Source organism: Paramisgurnus dabryanus, chromosome 3 (genome assembly GCF_030506205.2).
Source record: "Paramisgurnus dabryanus chromosome 3, PD_genome_1.1, whole genome shotgun sequence".
Lineage (NCBI taxonomy): Eukaryota > Metazoa > Chordata > Actinopteri > Cypriniformes > Cobitidae > Paramisgurnus > Paramisgurnus dabryanus.
Window position 1 is genome coordinate 10,186,120 of NC_133339.1, and position 18,416 is coordinate 10,204,535.

Genomic DNA, 18,416 nt, shown 5'->3' on the forward strand with positions numbered 1-18,416 from the left:
AATCTTTTTTAGGGTTCATTGTAGAAGGTTATAACTGTGTTCATTTTGGAGATGCAGTGGTTCTGCCCTGTTTCATTGATCCATGTTTAATAAAAGAAGATCTAAAGGTGGAATGGAGTAAATCAGGTTTGGAGAGTCCAGTGTGTGTGTATGAAGATGGAGATATGAGACCAGAGGTCCAGCATCAGGATTATCATGATAGAGCTCATTTCTTGACTGAGAAAATGAAGCATGGAGACTTCTCACTCCTGTTGAAGAACCTGAAAAAAGAGGATGCGGGACAATACACATGTAAAGTTTACACTGGACAAAGATCTGTGTTTTCAGTCAGTGTGAGTTTGAAACACAAAGGTAAGTCAAATAAAATCGGGTATATAATTGAGTACTTTAGTGTTATATAAAAATATTAAATGTGTAATCTTTAAACAGCAACAGTCACACAAAACAGGCTGTAGGGGATACCCTATCAATGTGATGTCACATTGACTACAACCCAGCCCCAGCAGCTCTTTTAGCAGTTTGCTGTCACCATTAGGGTTAGTGATGTGCCATTGCCCATTTCACACAGATATTATGGAAAATACACGGAAAATGCATCCGCGATTTGTCCGGGATTGTTTGATTTTTGGTTTATATGTTTACATGCACAAAATTTCACACAGAGATTATGGAAAATACACACAAAATACGTCCGGGTGATTCTTGCGAAATTAGAATTATGAGGTGTCATGAAACATTTTGATAAAAAAAGTAAATGCAAAGTAAGAGTATCAAAATAAGAAGCATAGAGTTACAAACATCTCTTCGTGTACTATTTTGCACATGATTTCAAATGACATCATATAAACCAATTTTGTTGTTTTTTTCCACATTTAAAGGGAACATTTTCATTACCGCAACGTGTCCATGACTGGATTTGGGTTTTTTGACATGGAAATATTTATAATTAAAAAATCTAAAAAATAAAAAGCTTCAGTGCATGTTATACTATAAACATTTACAGTAAAGAAACATGTGGTATTTGGTGATCATTGGTAAATGTAAAGACAATAATAAGGAATATAAATGTGTCCAAGACCAATTTTCTCATCCTCCGCAACAATTTTCAATCATTGTTTAAGCCCTCAATGAATTAACATAAAAAAAAAAAAAATAGTTGTAAGGGACATAATTGATTGTGACACTCAAGATGGCTACCAGGTAAGCAGTTCTTATTTTTTTCTCCAGATAAAAGTTAAAATTTTGTTTGTCATAGTACTTAGACATTACTCATTCTCATTACCGAAACATGAGTTTGTAAATAAATATATTTAATGTAATATCATGTTGCGGTAATGATCTTTTTTTATAATGATGATCTAAAAAATGTAAATAATTCTATAGGACATATTTTTTAACTACTCTATGCTTATAGTAAGTTCAGACCTTAATCTTATATGTGCAAAAATAATATCGGCTTCAAGGGCTTTTGAAAAATGCTGATTCTGGACTCCTTCTAAATCTGGATTTTGTGAGAATCACCAGTCCGCAATGTGTCCGGGATCGTTTGATTTTTGGTTAATTCACACTGATTTTGCCGGAATATGTGCATGCATTTACACGCAAAGTTAAGCCACGTGACCTATTTAAAATTCTGAACTTTCCTCATTACAGCATGCCCCTTATGCCATTGTTTCTGTGTCTTGTTCACACCAAATTTTATGGAAATCTTCAGGGACCAAAGTGCTGTGTAAATGGGGTTCATGTTAAAGAGACACTATTTATTTTACCGTTTTAGTTCTGCCCTCCTAACATGAATAAATGGTGATGTAGTTTTTAGCTGCTTCCGCACTGTAGTTTTGTTGATAAACATTTAGCTACACTGTACATTTCATTCTGTATCGGTCACCACTACAAACTCTTCAAAAACATCTGCTGTGGACATAATTAAGTATTAAACAACTTTACTTTGATTTTGTTTTTACAGTCTTTTTTGGTTCGTGGTTCAGTGTGGAACATTCTAGTGATCTGGTTGTTCCTCTGGGAGGTTCAGTGGTTCTGCCCTGTTCTGTTGATTTACTCTTACCACTGGAGGATCTGAAGGTGGAATGGAGAAGATCAGATTTAAAGAATCCATTGTGTGTTTATCAAGATGAAGATATCAGACCAGAGGCTCACCATCAGGATTATCATAATAGAGCTCATTTCTATAAGACATTAAACGTGGAAACTTCTCCCTCCTGTTGAACAATCTGACAGCTGAAGATGAGGGGCAATACACATGTAAAGTTCACATACAGAAATATGAGTTTTCACTAGGCAGAAAGTTGGTACCGAGACTTCTAGGTAAGCAACAGATACATTTTGAAAACTACTTTTGCTACAATTTTCTTTTTTTTTTGCTTTTCCAAACATCTTACTTTTGTCTATGTAGTGTTTTTATCTCTGAAAAACTTTTACAGTCATGTATAAACCATAAATTATAAATGTAAAAACGTAAATTACACAAGAACGAACTCTTCACGTGGCTAAAGCATAAACATTCATAAACATGCGGAATTATTTTCAAAATTAAACCAGTTCAGCGAAAGTTCCACCCTAGAGCTAATCTCATTGGTTAAACCCATACGGCAAAAATACATATTTTCAAATATAATTTTAAATATATTAAACTTTTAAAAAATTCCCAAAATTGCCAAATATATTTTACATTATACATTCACACGGCACGAAAGTGTTAACACTTGACGGAAGTCTTGTCTGAAGAGTGACGAACAGCCAATCACAGTTGCCACAACACATGCTCTGGTCTTTCATGAACGTAATTGGCTGGCTCTGCCTAGGTTGTTTGCATAAGGCAATCTGATTGGCTGACGCATGCTTTGCCACTTGAAAAGTAGAGAAATGTTCAACTTCTGCCGCGAGCAATTGCAGTGATGCGGCGCCAACAGATCCACAATTCAATTCGGCAATGCATGACGTCACCCATTAAAAGTGAATTTGATCCACTTCGAATGTTGATTAGTGTATATTTTAAATTATCTGTACAAAAACGTTTGATTAACCAATATATTTTTAGCCATTTTTTTGTATATTTCATCTTTCTACAAAATGTATTTAGTATATATTTATAACATATTTTTGGCCAGACAATTTTTTTTTGTCGTATAGGAATTAGGGGTTAAACGCAGGCGTTGATGGGTCGCGTGCGAGAAGGGAGCTTTGACGTAATCTTGTAAACTACATGGCAAAGCGTGAAGCCTCGTTTCTATAGGAATGAACGGAAAACACTTTGCTCGCATGTCATCAGTGCACACAACGGGTCCTTGCACACTGGTGCGGACCAGAGCGAAGCTTAGCGCCACAGACGGCCCCGGCCCAATTTAATCTCTACCACTATGGCACCCTCAGATATATCATTTACTACCTGTCTTTCATGATAAGTGTCATCTACACAAACAGTTGAACCGAATAACAAATATTATGTTGTTTGAATTCCTTAAAAGGGTCTAAAATGTCATTCGCTGTGTCGCTGCATAAATAATTAATGGGAAACACAATAAGGATTTTTTGCACCAGTGGTAATTGGATTCAGAAATGAAATTAGAGACTTGAAATGAAACTGAAATAGAGATTTTTTGAAAATTTGATGACTATACATAATGTTTTTAGATTGTTTACAACTCTTCAGTTTCAGGTTTCTGTCTTCAGATGCTTTTGGTCTTCTGTCCAAATCTTATCATGTTCTTTGCTTTTATCTTCTGGGGTGTTTCTGAAGGTCAGTGTTTATCATCATTGTATCACTCAATATATTTACTACACATCCCTGTGCAATGAGTCAAACAATGACTTAAAATCTTTTATGAATTTTCTTCATTAGCCCAACATGTCCACAAGTAGCAAAGCAGTTATTGAAAGATTGTCATGTGGTGTAGTGGTGTCTGGAGAAGTGGTTATACTCCTAATTAATGCCCCCATTTTTTAAAAGTAGAAATGTGTATAGTTCATGCTATCAAACAAAGAATGGGTGTATACCTGTATGCCCTTCTCTACACCACTGATTATTTCTCTGTGTTTGTGTTTTAGGTTCTGTGAATGAGATGATCAGCTGCTGTGCTCTTTATTTTCTCAGTCCTCTCACATTATTATGGGCGGCTCCATATATAAATGATTTTAAAGGTATGAAGTGACGCTATGGTAGCGCCTCTGCGGGATAGCATCACAAAGATGCTTACTTATGTTTCAATTTTTTTGCAGCACAAGAAGATCCTGAGATTTGCTTTTTGGGGAAAGCATACAAAATGTCGTGTCCTAGTCTTTTACTCCACACATTCAATAAATGTATTAGATGCAGTATTGGCTCAGGGTTCCCACGAGTCCTTGAAATCCTAGAAAGAAAAATTCAAGGCCCTGGGAAGTTTTTGAAAATATACATACATAGATAGAGGTCATTGAAAATGCTTGAATCTACTTTTTGCAAGAAGTTTTTTGGGGGAAAAAATCCATATTATTCCCTGTGTAGTGTAGGATAATATCATAAAAATTCTAGACTTTTTAATCACACGTGCTAAACTGTTCGCTTTAAATGCTTATATCTTCTGTATACGAATATTGATTCATACCAAAATGCTTTTTTGCATAGTTGTGTTTGACACATGAAAACGTCTTGGGTTACGTATGTAACTGTTTATGTTACGTATGTAACTGTTACGTTTGAGATGCTGCATCTCCCTTGTCATACTTCCTGGATCCCTGTAACGCAGTTTTGGCAATATTTCAGATAGCGATATACTTCCTGGCTCCGGCGTCACCCTGTCTTTGTCATTAATCCTCACCATTGGTTGAATTTGATATACACATTCAGACGCACTTACCCATGGAGGCGTCCCCAAAGTGTCACCGCAGTGACGCAGCGCGAGTTCCCTTGAAAGGAAACTGTAACAATGTATCTTAAAAGGTAACACAATGTAACGTTGCTCTCACTTGAAATGTGTCCCCACATTTAGTCCTTGAATTTGAGGGTATTGGACCTGGAAAGTCCTTGAAAGGTCCTTGAATTTGAAGTTAACTAAGATGTGGGAAAAAAAATACACGTTTACAAAATACACGCAAGACACTCCCTTAACATGAGATTATGCGATAATCTGACAAATGTGAGCGTCTTTTATCATAAACCCTTTAGGCGCATCTGCAGCAGGCACTTTTTTGACAAGACACGTGATGCACATAGGTCACTTGACGTGCAGAACACATATTTTGAAATTACGAACCACACACATGACGGGCTACATACATGTTGTGACGAACTTCGCATCGAGCGCCTTCGAAAAAAAATTAGTCACCGGCCACCACTGCTAACAACACATGCAGCGGACTCAGACATAATATTAGTTTGGGTTAATTTAAACCCGCCATTTCTTCCTCTCATATTAAATTATATCATTTTTGTTTTACAGACAAAATTAAAACGCTGATTTTGAAGTGCAGTTATGTTGTTGAATATTGTCTTTTGGCAGCTGTTTCTTATTCAGGTAAACAAATGCGACACAATCATTATACTGTACATTATCATTATTATGAGTTTTTACAAATCATGCTTGTCAAAATTATAGTGAAATATTTTGAAAATTATAATGGATTATTAAACTGTATTCATTTTTAGCTGTGGTTGTGTGTTGGTTTGAAGTTGCTGATTTTGTTTTCTCTTTCCTTCAGTTCTTCTTACAAGTACTTGGGAGAGAATTCTGAATTATGCAGATTTTGACAAAGTTGTGATAATAATCCTGTACGTAATATTGTTTCTGTCCTGCTTTTGCAAATTTAGTAACAGTAAGTATTTCTGTATGAATATCTTTCCATACGTCTTCATATATCACTGAGTTAAAAATATTCAATAATGTCAATATCTGTATTTGTCTTATAGTTTCAGCTTCACAGATTGGAAATGGAAAAGGACGAATAAATGATATATTGGATATTGTGGCTGATTTGACTTTTGAAATACTACCTACATTAAAATGCGTCATTCTGTTTTATACGTTTGCATCGAGTGGAGGAGGTAAGTTTACATTTATCATTGATCTGAAGTTGTTTTTAATCTAAAGTGTGTGCTTTATAAATAAACTTTGACTTTGACAGAGAGCAAAACTCAAAACATGAGAACACAGACAGATGTTACAACTTATTGCAGTGCATATTCAGATATTTTAAATCATTTAAAATGTTTATGATAATGTCAAAAGGCATATGAAATCAAATATTAGAGAGAGCTGACAGAAGTGAGCAGAAACAGAAAGTGCCCAGTTTGCGAGTGGTCCTATTTTTTTTCTTTTGCTAATAAATAAATACACGTCTGTGTGGAATGAATGTGTTGATATATTGCATTACTATTCAACATTATTATTTAAATAATTTCTTCTGTTTTTAGGACTCGTCGCTATTGCTGTTTTACTAGTTTTACTACTGATGGCAAACGAAAGAACGTTTTATAAATGCGGCAGGTTGGGCTGTAAGTATACAGTACACAGTGAAGTGAAACCTCAGTTTCAAAACGCAAAGAGAAACTACGGTAGTTTCCACGGGACCAACATGTCGTCGTCTGACACAATGTAGGGACAAAATGTGCTTTGTAGAGCAGTTTGTCCATTTAGAGCTACTGTACAAACATGGCAACAACTTCCATGTAAGAAGACCCGCTGTGTACGGAGATAAAAGCAGCTCATAATAATGTAATAAACACAATACGTTTCATTATGTAAGGTCTTTATACACCACTGATTATATAGTTATGTATATAATATTACATTTCTGTCAAGAGATCCTTCTTAAAGTTAAACAATGCACCTTTAATATGAAAAGTTTTATTAATGAAAACATTCTCACACTTTTTCAGGGTCATGGCCCGTTATAAGAACAGTTTGGCTCCTGGTCATAATCATTTTGAATATAGTGATGATCGGTCTTTACATCTTTACACTGGAAAATGAAACAGGTATTTAAATGTTTTTAATATCATTAAAGAGATACTCCAGCCAAATATCATATATACGCTATGATTTACTCACTCTCAAGCTTTTTGCTTGTTGTTTTGCACTCTGCCTCCGCATTCGTCACTACGTCCCTACGCATTGTACCAATGATGACAATGAACGCTCACTACAATGAAACACAGTCCTGAAAGCAGAATAGGTCAAGATGACGGTGTTACAGGAAGCTAAATAAATAAATATGATATTTGGCTGTAGTGTCCCTTTAAGTAGGCCTATATTTTATTATTTAGCAAATATAAGGAGACCCTTACAGACTGTGAAATTACGCTAAAGTTCATGAACTTAACATTTATGTACAGAAATATACAGTACTGTGCGGAAGTTTTAGACACTTGTGAAAAAATACCATGAAATAAAATTGTCTAAATGAATGCAAAGTGATGTAATACGAAGTGATGTATAAACATGATACTCAGACTTAAGATATTTAATATAAAGATCTGTTGTTTGTGATTTTCTGTGTTTCTCTCTTTTCTGTCTCTCTCTCTCTCTTTCTCTCTCTCTCTTCTCCTTCTCCTGTCTACTGTATAAATGTAATTTCATAAAAGCATAAATATTTGCTCTTTTTAATTCACAGATCCTATTGGATGGGTTTGTGTGATGCTGTTTCTGCAGATACTCTGGACAGTTGTGAGATTTACAGATCAGACTTATTACACTTTTGCACTGGGTACAGTATTGATATATATTCTTTAAACATTTGTGCCCCATCCTGGCAAATCACGTCACAAAGAGCACATTTTCATAATTGAGTTATTATTAATATAAACAAGTGCTGCACTTGTTTGAAGTTGATAGAGTCAACAAAGTCAATTTTAAGAAAAATCAAGTTAAACATATTTTAAGGATCCAAAACAAAATCACGGCAAATAAACCTTAAATAGACTGAGAAAGAAGTAGTGGATGATGAGGAAGAGTATAAGGGAAAAGGAGTGGGTGAGGAGGAAGAGTATGAGGAAGAAGGAGTGGATAAGGAGGAAGATTTTAATAAAAAAGTAGTGGATGATGAGGAAGAGTATGAGGAAGAGTATTAGGAAGAAGGAGTGGATGAGGAGGAAGAATTTGAGGAAGAAGTAGTGGATGAGGAGGAAGAGTATGAGGAAGAAGTAGTGGATGAGCAGGAAGAGTATGAGGAAGAAGGAGTGGATGAGGAGGAAGAATATGAGGAAGAAGTAGTGGATGAGGAGGGAGAGTATGAGGAAGAGGTGGTGGATGAAGAGGAAGAATACGAGGAAGAAGTAGTGGATGAGGAGGGAGAGTATGAGGAAGAGGTGGTGGATGAGGAGGAAGAGTATGAGGAAGAGGTGGTGGATGAGTAGGAAGAGTATGAGGAAGAAAGAGTGGATGAGGAGGAAGAGTATGAGGAAGAAGTGGTGAATGAGGAGGGAGAGTATGAGGAAGAGGTGGTGGATGAGGAGGAAGAGTATGAGGAAGAAAGAGTGGATGAGGAGGAAGAGTATGAGGAAGAAGTGGTGAATGAGGAGGAAGAGTATGAAGAAGAAAGAGTGGATGAGGAGGAAGTGGTGAATGAGGAGGAAGAGTATAAGGAAGAGGTGGTGTATGAGGAGGAAGAGTTTGAGGAAGAAGTAGTGGATGAGAAGGAAGAGTATAAAGAAGAGTTCGTAGATAAGGAACAGTATGAGGAAGGAGGAGTCGATGAGGAGGAAGAGTATGAGGAAGAAGTGGTGAATGAGGAGGGAGAGTATGAGGAAGAGGTGGTGGATGAGGAGGAAGAGTATGAGGAAGAAGTGGTGAATGAGGAGGAAGAGTATGAGGAAGAGGTGGTGGATGAGGAGGAAGAGTATGAGGAAGAGGTGGTGGATGAGGAGGAAGAGTATGAGGAAGAAAGAGTGGATGAGGAGGAAGAGTATGAGGAAGAAGTGGTGAATGAGGAGGAAGAGTATAAGGAAGAGGTGGTGTATGAGGAGGAAGAGTTTGAGGAAGAAGTGGTGAATTAGGAGGAAGAGTATGAGGAAGAAGTAGTGGATGAGGAGAAACAGGATAAGAAAGAAGTAGTGGATGAGGAGGAAGTAGTGGATGAGGAGGAAGAGTATGGAGGAGGAAGAGTAAGAGGATGAAGGAGTGGATGAGGAGGAAGAGTATGAGGAAGAAGGAGTGGATGAGGAGGAACAGTATGAGGAAGAGGTGGTGGATGAGGAGGAAGAGTATGAGGAAGAAGGAGTGGATGAGGAGGAAGTAGTGGATGAGGAGGAAGAGTATGGAGGAGGAAGAGTATGAGGAAGTAGTAGTAGATAAGGAGGAAGAGTATGAGGAAGAAGTGGTGAATGAGGAGGAAGAGTATGAGGAAGAAGTGGTGAATGAAGAGGAAGAATGTGAGGAAGAAGGAGTGGATGAGAAGGAAGAGTAAGAGGAAGAAGGAGTGGATGAGGAGGAAGAGTATGAGGAAGAAGGAGTGGATGAGGAGGAAGAGTATGAGGAAGAAAGAGTGGATGAGGAGGAAGAGTATGAGGAAGAGGTGGTGGATGAGGAGGAAGAGTATGAGGAAGTAGTAGTAGATGAGGAGGAAGAGTATGAGGAAGAGGTGGTGGATGAGAAGGAAGAGTAAGAAGAAGAAGTAGTGGATGAGGAGGAAAAGTATGAGGAAGAAGGAGGGGATGAGGAGGAAGAGTATAAGGAAGAGGTGGTAGATGAGGAGGAAGAGTATGAGGAAGAAGTAGTGGATGAGGAGGAAGAGTATGAGGAAGAAGTAGTGGATGAGGAGGAAGAGTATGAGGAAGAAGTAGTGGATGAGCAGGAAGAGTATGAGGAAGAAGGAGTGGATGAGGAGGAAGAATATGAGGAAGAAGTAGTGGATGAGGAGGGAGAGTATGAGGAAGAGGTGGTGGATGAAGAGGAAGAATACGAGGAAGAAGTAGTGGATGAGGAGGGAGAGTATGAGGAAGAGGTGGTGGATGAGGAGGAAGAATATGAGGAAGAGGTGGCGGATGAAGAGGAAGAATGTGAGGAAGAAGGAGTGGATGAGAAGGAAGAGTATGAGGAAGAAGTGGTGAATGAGGAGGAAGAGTATGAGGAAGAGGTGGTGGATGAGGAGGAAGAGTATGAGGAAGAAGTAGTGGATGAGGAGGAAGAGTATGAGGAAGAGGTGGTGGATGAAGAGGAAGAATACGAGGAAGAAGTAGTGGATGAGGAGGGAGAGTATGAGGAAGAGGTGGTGGATGAGGAGAAAGAATATGAGGAAGAGGTGGCGGATGAAGAGGAAGAATGTGAGGAAGAAGGAGTGGATGAGAAGGAAGAGTATGAGGAAGAAGTGGTGAATGAGGAGGAAGAGTATGAGGAAGAGGTGGTGGATGAGAAGGAAGAGTAAGAAGAAGAAGTAGTGGATGAGGAGGAAAAGTATGAGGAAGAAGGAGGGGATGAGGAGGAAGAGTATAAGGAAGAGGTGGTGGATGAGGAGGAAGAGTATGAGGAAGAAAGAGTGGATGAGGAGGAAGAGTATGAGGAAGAAGTGGTGAATGAGGAGGAAGAGTATGAAGAAGAAAGAGTGGATGAGGAGGAAGAGTATGAGGAAGAAGTGGTGAATGAGGAGGAAGAGTATAAGGAAGAGGTGGTGTATGAGGAGGAAGAGTTTGAGGAAGAAGTGGTGAATTAGGAGGAAGAGTATGAGGAAGAAGTAGTGGATGAGGAGAAACAGGATAAGAAAGAAGTAGTGGATGAGGAGGAAGTAGTGGATGAGGAGGAAGAGTATGGAGGAGGAAGAGTAAGAGGATGAAGGAGTGGATGAGGAGGAAGAGTATGAGGAAGAAGGAGTGGATGAGGAGGAACAGTATGAGGAAGAGGTGGTGGATGAGGAGGAAGAGTATGAGGAAGAAGGAGTGGATGAGGAGGAAGTAGTGGATGAGGAGGAAGAGTATGGAGGAGGAAGAGTATGAGGAAGTAGTAGTAGATGAGGAGGAAGAGTATGAGGAAGAAGTGGTGAATGAGGAGGAAGAGTATGAGGAAGAAGTGGTGAATGAAGAGGAAGAATGTGAGGAAGAAGGAGTGGATGAGAAGGAAGAGTAAGAGGAAGAAGGAGTGGATGAGGAGGAAGAGTATGAGGAAGAAGGAGTGGATGAGGAGGAAGAGTATGAGGAAGAAAGAGTGGATGAGGAGGAAGAGTATGAGGAAGAGGTGGTGGATGAGGAGGAAGAGTATGAGGAAGTAGTAGTAGATGAGGAGGAAGAGTATGAGGAAGAGGTGGTGGATGAGAAGGAAGAGTAAGAAGAAGAAGTAGTGGATGAGGAGGAAAAGTATGAGGAAGAAGGAGGGGATGAGGAGGAAGAGTATAAGGAAGAGGTGGTAGATGAGGAGGAAGAGTATGAGGAAGAAGTAGTGGATGAGGAGGAAGAGTATGAGGAAGAAGTAGTGGATGAGGAGGAAGAGTATGAGGAAGAAGTAGTGGATGAGCAGGAAGAGTATGAGGAAGAAGGAGTGGATGAGGAGGAAGAATATGAGGAAGAAGTAGTGGATGAGGAGGGAGAGTATGAGGAAGAGGTGGTGGATGAAGAGGAAGAATACGAGGAAGAAGTAGTGGATGAGGAGGGAGAGTATGAGGAAGAGGTGGTGGATGAGGAGGAAGAATATGAGGAAGAGGTGGCGGATGAAGAGGAAGAATGTGAGGAAGAAGGAGTGGATGAGAAGGAAGAGTATGAGGAAGAAGTGGTGAATGAGGAGGAAGAGTATGAGGAAGAGGTGGTGGATGAGGAGGAAGAGTATAAGGAAGAAGTAGTGGATGAGGAGGAAGAGTATGAGGAAGAGGTGGTGGATGAAGAGGAAGAATACGAGGAAGAAGTAGTGGATGAGGAGGGAGAGTATGAGGAAGAAGTGGTGAATGAGGAGGAAGAGTATGAGGAAGAGGTGGTGGATGAGAAGGAAGAGTAAGAAGAAGAAGTAGTGGATGAGGAGGAAAAGTATGAGGAAGAAGGAGGGGATGAGGAGGAAGAGTATAAGGAAGAGGTGGTGGATGAGGAGGAAGAGTATGAGGAAGAAAGAGTGGATGAGGAGGAAGAGTATGAGGAAGAAGTGGTGAATGAGGAGGAAGAGTATGAAGAAGAAAGAGTGGATGAGGAGGAAGAGTATGAGGAAGAAGTGGTGAATGAGGAGGAAGAGTATAAGGAAGAGGTGGTGTATGAGGAGGAAGAGTTTGAGGAAGAAGTAGTGGATGAGAAGGAAGAGTATAAAGAAGAGTTCGTAGATAAGGAACAGTATGAGGAAGGAGGAGTCGATGAGGAGGAAGAGTATGAGGAAGAAGTGGTGAATGAGGAGGGAGAGTATGAGGAAGAGGTGGTGGATGAGGAGGAAGAGTATGAGGAAGAAGTGGTGAATGAGGAGGAAGAGTATGAGGAAGAGGTGGTGGATGAGGAGGAAGAGTATGAGGAAGAGGTGGTGGATGAGGAGGAAGAGTATGAGGAAGAAAGAGTGGAAGAGGAGGAAGAGTATGAGGAAGAAGTGGTGAATGAGGAGGAAGAAAGAGTGGATGAGGAGGAAGAGTATGAGGAAGAAGTGGTGAATGAGGAGGAAGAGTATAAGGAAGAGGTGGTGTATGAGGAGGAAGAGTTTGAGGAAGAAGTGGTGAATGAGGAGGAAGAGTATGAGGAAGAAGTAGTGGATGAGGAGAAACAGGATAAGAAAGAAGTAGTGGATGAGGAGGAAGTAGTGGATGAGGAGGAAGAGTATGGAGGAGGAAGAGTAAGAGGATGAAGGAGTGGATGAGGAGGAAGAGTATGAGGAAGAAGGAGTGGATGAGGAGGAACAGTATGAGGAAGAGGTGGTGGATGAGGAGGAAGAGTATGAGGAGGAAGTAGTGGATGAGGAGGAAGAGTATGGAGGAGGAAGAGTATGAGGAAGTAGTAGTAGATGAGGAGGAAGAGTATGAGGAAGAAGTGGTGAATGAGGAGGAAGAGGTGGTGGATGAGAAGGAAGAGTAAGAGGAAGAAGGAGTGGATGAGGAGGAAGAGTATGAGGAAGAAGGAGTGGATGAGGAGGAAGAGTATGAGGAAGAAAGAGTGGATGAGGAGGAAGAGTATGAGGAAGAGGTGGTGGATGAGGAGGAAGAGTATGAGGAAGTAGTAGTAGATGAGGAGGAAGAGTATGAGGAAGAGGTGGTGGATGAGAAGGAAGAGTAAGAAGAAGAAGTAGTGGATGAGGAGGAAAAGTATGAGGAAGAAGGAGGGGATGAGGAGGAAGAGTATAAGGAAGAGGTGGTAGATGAGGAGGAAGAGTATGAGGAAGAAGTAGTGGATGAGGAGGAAGAGTATGAGGAAGAAGTAGTGGATGAGGAGGAAGAGTATGAGGAAGAAGTAGTGGATGAGCAGGAAGAGTATGAGGAAGAAGGAGTGGATGAGGAGGAAGAATATGAGGAAGAAGTAGTGGATGAGGAGGGAGAGTATGAGGAAGAGGTGGTGGATGAAGAGGAAGAATACGAGGAAGAAGTAGTGGATGAGGAGGGAGAGTATGAGGAAGAGGTGGTGGATGAGGAGGAAGAATATGAGGAAGAGGTGGCGGATGAAGAGGAAGAATGTGAGGAAGAAGGAGTGGATGAGAAGGAAGAGTATGAGGAAGAAGTGGTGAATGAGGAGGAAGAGTATGAGGAAGAGGTGGTGGATGAGGAGGAAGAGTATAAGGAAGAAGTAGTGGATGAGGAGGAAGAGTATGAGGAAGAGGTGGTGGATGAAGAGGAAGAATACGAGGAAGAAGTAGTGGATGAGGAGGGAGAGTATGAGGAAGAAGTGGTGAATGAGGAGGAAGAGTATGAGGGAGAGGTGGTGGATGAGAAGGAAGAGTAAGAAGAAGAAGTAGTGGATGAGGAGGAAAAGTATGAGGAAGAAGGAGGGGATGAGGAGGAAGAGTATAAGGAAGAGGTGGTGGATGAGGAGGAAGAGTATGAGGAAGAAAGAGTGGATGAGGAGGAAGAGTATGAGGAAGAAGTGGTGAATGAGGAGGAAGAGTATGAAGAAGAAAGAGTGGATGAGGAGGAAGAGTATGAGGAAGAAGTGGTGAATGAGGAGGAAGAGTATAAGGAAGAGGTGGTGTATGAGGAGGAAGAGTTTGAGGAAGAAGTAGTGGATGAGAAGGAAGAGTATAAAGAAGAGTTCGTAGATAAGGAACAGTATGAGGAAGGAGGAGTCGATGAGGAGGAAGAGTATGAGGAAGAAGTGGTGAATGAGGAGGGAGAGTATGAGGAAGAGGTGGTGGATGAGGAGGAAGAGTATGAGGAAGAAGTGGTGAATGAGGAGGAAGAGTATGAGGAAGAGGTGGTGGATGAGGAGGAAGAGTATGAGGAAGAGGTGGTGGATGAGGAGGAAGAGTATGAGGAAGAAAGAGTGGAAGAGGAGGAAGAGTATGAGGAAGAAGTGGTGAATGAGGAGGAAGAAAGAGTGGATGAGGAGGAAGAGTATGAGGAAGAAGTGGTGAATGAGGAGGAAGAGTATAAGGAAGAGGTGGTGTATGAGGAGGAAGAGTTTGAGGAAGAAGTGGTGAATGAGGAGGAAGAGTATGAGGAAGAAGTAGTGGATGAGGAGAAACAGGATAAGAAAGAAGTAGTGGATGAGGAGGAAGTAGTGGATGAGGAGGAAGAGTATGGAGGAGGAAGAGTAAGAGGATGAAGGAGTGGATGAGGAGGAAGAGTATGAGGAAGAAGGAGTGGATGAGGAGGAACAGTATGAGGAAGAGGTGGTGGATGAGGAGGAAGAGTATGAGGAGGAAGTAGTGGATGAGGAGGAAGAGTATGGAGGAGGAAGAGTATGAGGAAGTAGTAGTAGATGAGGAGGAAGAGTATGAGGAAGAAGTGGTGAATGAGGAGGAAGAGGTGGTGGATGAGAAGGAAGAGTAAGAGGAAGAAGGAGTGGATGAGGAGGAAGAGTATGAGGAAGAAGGAGTGGATGAGGAGGAAGAGTATGAGGAAGAAAGAGTGGATGAGGAGGAAGAGTATGAGGAAGAGGTGGTGGATGAGGAGGAAGAGTATGAGGAAGTAGTAGTAGATGAGGAGGAAGAGTATGAGGAAGAGGTGGTGGATGAGAAGGAAGAGTAAGAAGAAGAAGTAGTGGATGAGGAGGAAAAGTATGAGGAAGAAGGAGGGGATGAGGAGGAAGAGTATAAGGAAGAGGTGGTAGATGAGGAGGAAGAGTATGAGGAAGAAGTAGTGGATGAGGAGGAAGAGTATGAGGAAGAAGGAGTGGATGAGGAGGAAGAATATAAGGAAGAAGGAGTGGATGAGGAGGAAGAGTATGAGGAAGAAGGAGTGGATGAAGTGGAAGGTATGCAAAATATGTTGTGAATGAGAAGGAAGAGTAAGACCCCAAAATTCCCCCGAACAATATTAAAAAATCCTTTAAAAATGAGAGGGCTTCACACCTTGGGCTCTAAAATTTCTATTTATGCCCCTAATGTGAATTTGTGCAGTAATTGATGCAGTAATCTTAATTTATTTTTTGTTTGTCTTTTATTCCAGATTTTCATCGTTTTGTCGCTCTGTATGTGTTTGGATCAGTTGGTGTTGTTTTAATAAGCGCTGCTGCTCTGATCACTGAACTAATACTGAAAACAGGTGAGAAAACACAACACTTTATTTATATCTGCTTTAATGTCTGCTAAATGTAATCCCACAAGTTTTATAGCTCAAAAGTCCTCATCTTCAGTAATGAAAGCATTTATGTAATTATTCTCTGGTAAAACCCAAATGTCTGGATAAGTGATGTCACTGAGCAGGTCAAATGAAATTGAATCTACCCAGATCAAGATAATTACACCTACTTTTACATCATCGCATCGTTTGCTCCACCCACTGGTGTGCAGTCTGATGAGCGAGTGGATCTGGGGCCGTTTCTGAAAAGAGGTTTAGTAAAAACTGAGTATATTAATCCTAAAATGAGTTTTTCTTCTGTTTTCTGTTTCTTATCAGTGAGTGGTGAGCACGTAATGACGGATATGAGATTCATTGTCTTTCCCTCTGAATGTGTCTTCATCTTGTCTGTGATGATTTTAGGACAGCTTGCATCTGGTAAGTTAAAACTGAATGTGTTATTCAAATAATACATTTTCATATTATAAGCTGATCTCTGGTTTTCCTTCTCTCACTAAATACCTTCTGTATTATCAAAACAGTATAGAAGTGTATAAATCTTGAGATAAATCTGACCACTCGTGTGTCTCTTTTAACTTAAAAACAATTCATTATTAAGTGTTAACTTTTTATAGTCTCCCTCTTTTGGATATCTTTTTAGTAAATATCTTTTCTCTCACTGTTCTGACCTTACAGAGATTATAACCTGCCTGCAGTCTTGTAAGGTTTGTATCATTTATAAATGTGCATTAATCCAATACATTTAGCTTCATATTACAAGATTCTTCAAAATATATACAAATATAAAAACATGTTTTCCTCTTAACACAGAAGACATTGAGATCTAAAGTAAATTCATCCAGAAGATCACAACAGAACAAGAACCAAGATTCACAGGTGAGGATCTTATAAGATAACATTGATGTTTTAGTTAATCGACAATATAAGACGTAATTTATATCCAATCTATCATGGGTGAACTGCTGGCCACTAGAGGGCAGTAATCCCTTACACGTACCTTAATGTCGTTTATTAATATCATGTTTAATTATTGTACAAAAGCATAAAGATTTAGTATTGTTTAAAACATTCTGATAATAGGAGGATCGGGTGACACTCGAGCTACTGGATCAAACCAGAACACAGCAGAATCCAATGAACTAAATCCTCAACTGAAGACTGAACATCACGAGACTCAGATTCATGTCTGATTCATGTCCAGATTCATAACAAACACTCTGATCATTAGATCAAATCCTCATGAGATCTGACAGATTGAAGCACAGCTTCCCAGACAGGTCTTAACACCGTGTCCAAACACCTTTTTAGTGTGCCTCATTACAAGGTAGTCCAGATGAGTAGAAAAAAAGTGTGTATGTGTATATTACATACATACAAATACACATAATGTATAGGCAGCTTAATGTCTATGCTGCGCATCGGGTCCTGATCACATTGTTGAGGGTTATTTCTGCGATAACAACCTGCTGTCTGTACATTATCTCACTTAATACATGGCTATCTACCTCATAAGTAAGGTAATACATTGAATATTGATTTGAAATATTTTATTTGCTCATTTTTAATGAATGAAGACGCGAGGAAAACCCATGTACTTTCAGTTTTAAGATATGACAAGACGTTTAAATGTCATGGAAACACTTTTTGGTTTAATCATTTGTAAATATAATGTCATATTTGTTGGGGTTTTGTCTGTGGGTTTCTTGTTTCTTTATTTTGTTCTTGTATTGTCATTTCCCACGCTTTGTCTTGTTTTTGTGCCTTACCTGGTGTTTTTGAATATATTTAACTGCATTTGGATCCACTCTCCTGCTTTTCTCTCGTCCGAGTGCAAATCCTGACAGAATTGTTATTAAAAGACATATTTATATTTATTTTTGTGTAATTTTTAAACTGTACCTGTCAAAATGATTTGCAGCATCCGGGTTACCATGTGCTCAGGCGGTTGTTATCTTGAAATAATGAACCTTGTAATCAAGCATTTTAGAGTGCAGTGAAATAAATATACACATACACATACAGGGCCATTTCTTGACACCCTAGGCGAAATTCCTATTGAAAAAAAATCATATGATCATGTAACACTCAAATCTTAAGTGCATTAAATTCAACAAAGAGAATTACAGATTTACTACTAATATCATTATGTTTACTATTTAATCATGCTTAATTTTCTTAAGGGCAAATCGTCACAAGTGCATTGCTTGATAATTATTACATATCAATTATGAAAAATATGTGTTAAATCAGAGGAAAACAAAGCTGTGGTCTACATTACTTTTGGGCAAATCACACAAACTTCTGTCTGATGCTGGTGAAATATTTTGTTATCCATTTTGTTTTAAACACGTGACATTCAAAGTTTATTTTTTATGTTGTTGCAGTGCTCATTTTTCACCCAAGTCAGTGAAGTAGCAGTTAAAATGTATACATAATCTAAAAAAATCTAGACAATCACAAAGTCTGATTTTTTAACTATTTATTCGTATGATACAGCAGCAAACTGGACAATTTTCAAATACTGTATATCAAAGGTTTTATTGATATATTTTCATAAAATGTATGTGTATAAAATTAACACTTGTTTTGTTCAACTGAAGAAAAGTTCAAATGTATTGTAACTGAAATATTGTAAATATCCTAAAATAGATAATAGGTATAGATGGTCTCACGTTGGTCTCAAAGTGCTGCAGTATTTTTTAATTGTGAGTATGATTTCACAAAAAAAGGTAAGCTATCATGGTATATTCCCAAAATTGGCACTAGGGTGCTGTAAAATGCCAATTGGTATTCTACTTAGAATTTATTAT

At 39.3% G+C, this 18,416-nt stretch overlaps 1 protein-coding gene across 1 annotated transcript; it reads left to right on the forward strand.

Moving 5' to 3' along the window:
- The first annotated feature begins 5,439 nt into the window (after positions 1–5,439).
- On the forward strand, positions 5,440–18,109 carry LOC141281903 (uncharacterized). Its single transcript, XM_073813813.1, has 11 exons — positions 5,440–5,510; positions 5,695–5,808; positions 5,903–6,037; positions 6,407–6,487; positions 6,872–6,970; positions 7,606–7,698; positions 15,475–15,570; positions 15,925–16,023; positions 16,282–16,310; positions 16,417–16,482; positions 16,687–18,109. The coding sequence occupies exons 4-11, from the start codon at positions 6,445–6,447 to the stop codon at positions 16,747–16,749; spliced, it is 588 nt and encodes a 195-aa protein (XP_073669914.1). The 5' UTR covers positions 5,440–5,510; positions 5,695–5,808; positions 5,903–6,037; positions 6,407–6,444; the 3' UTR covers positions 16,750–18,109.
- Positions 18,110–18,416: the final 307 nt, after the last annotated feature.

Excerpts from the sequence above, each read along its gene's own strand:
- LOC141281903 (XM_073813813.1), top strand. The coding sequence starts at position 6,445 with ATGGCAAACGAAAGAACGTTTTATAAATGCGGCAGGTTGGGCT. Across the intron at positions 6,971-7,605 it reads TACACTGGAAAATGAAACAG|ATCCTATTGGATGGGTTTGT; the intron begins GTATTTAAATGT and ends TTTAATTCACAG. Across the intron at positions 15,571-15,924 it reads TGAACTAATACTGAAAACAG|TGAGTGGTGAGCACGTAATG; the intron begins GTGAGAAAACAC and ends GTTTCTTATCAG.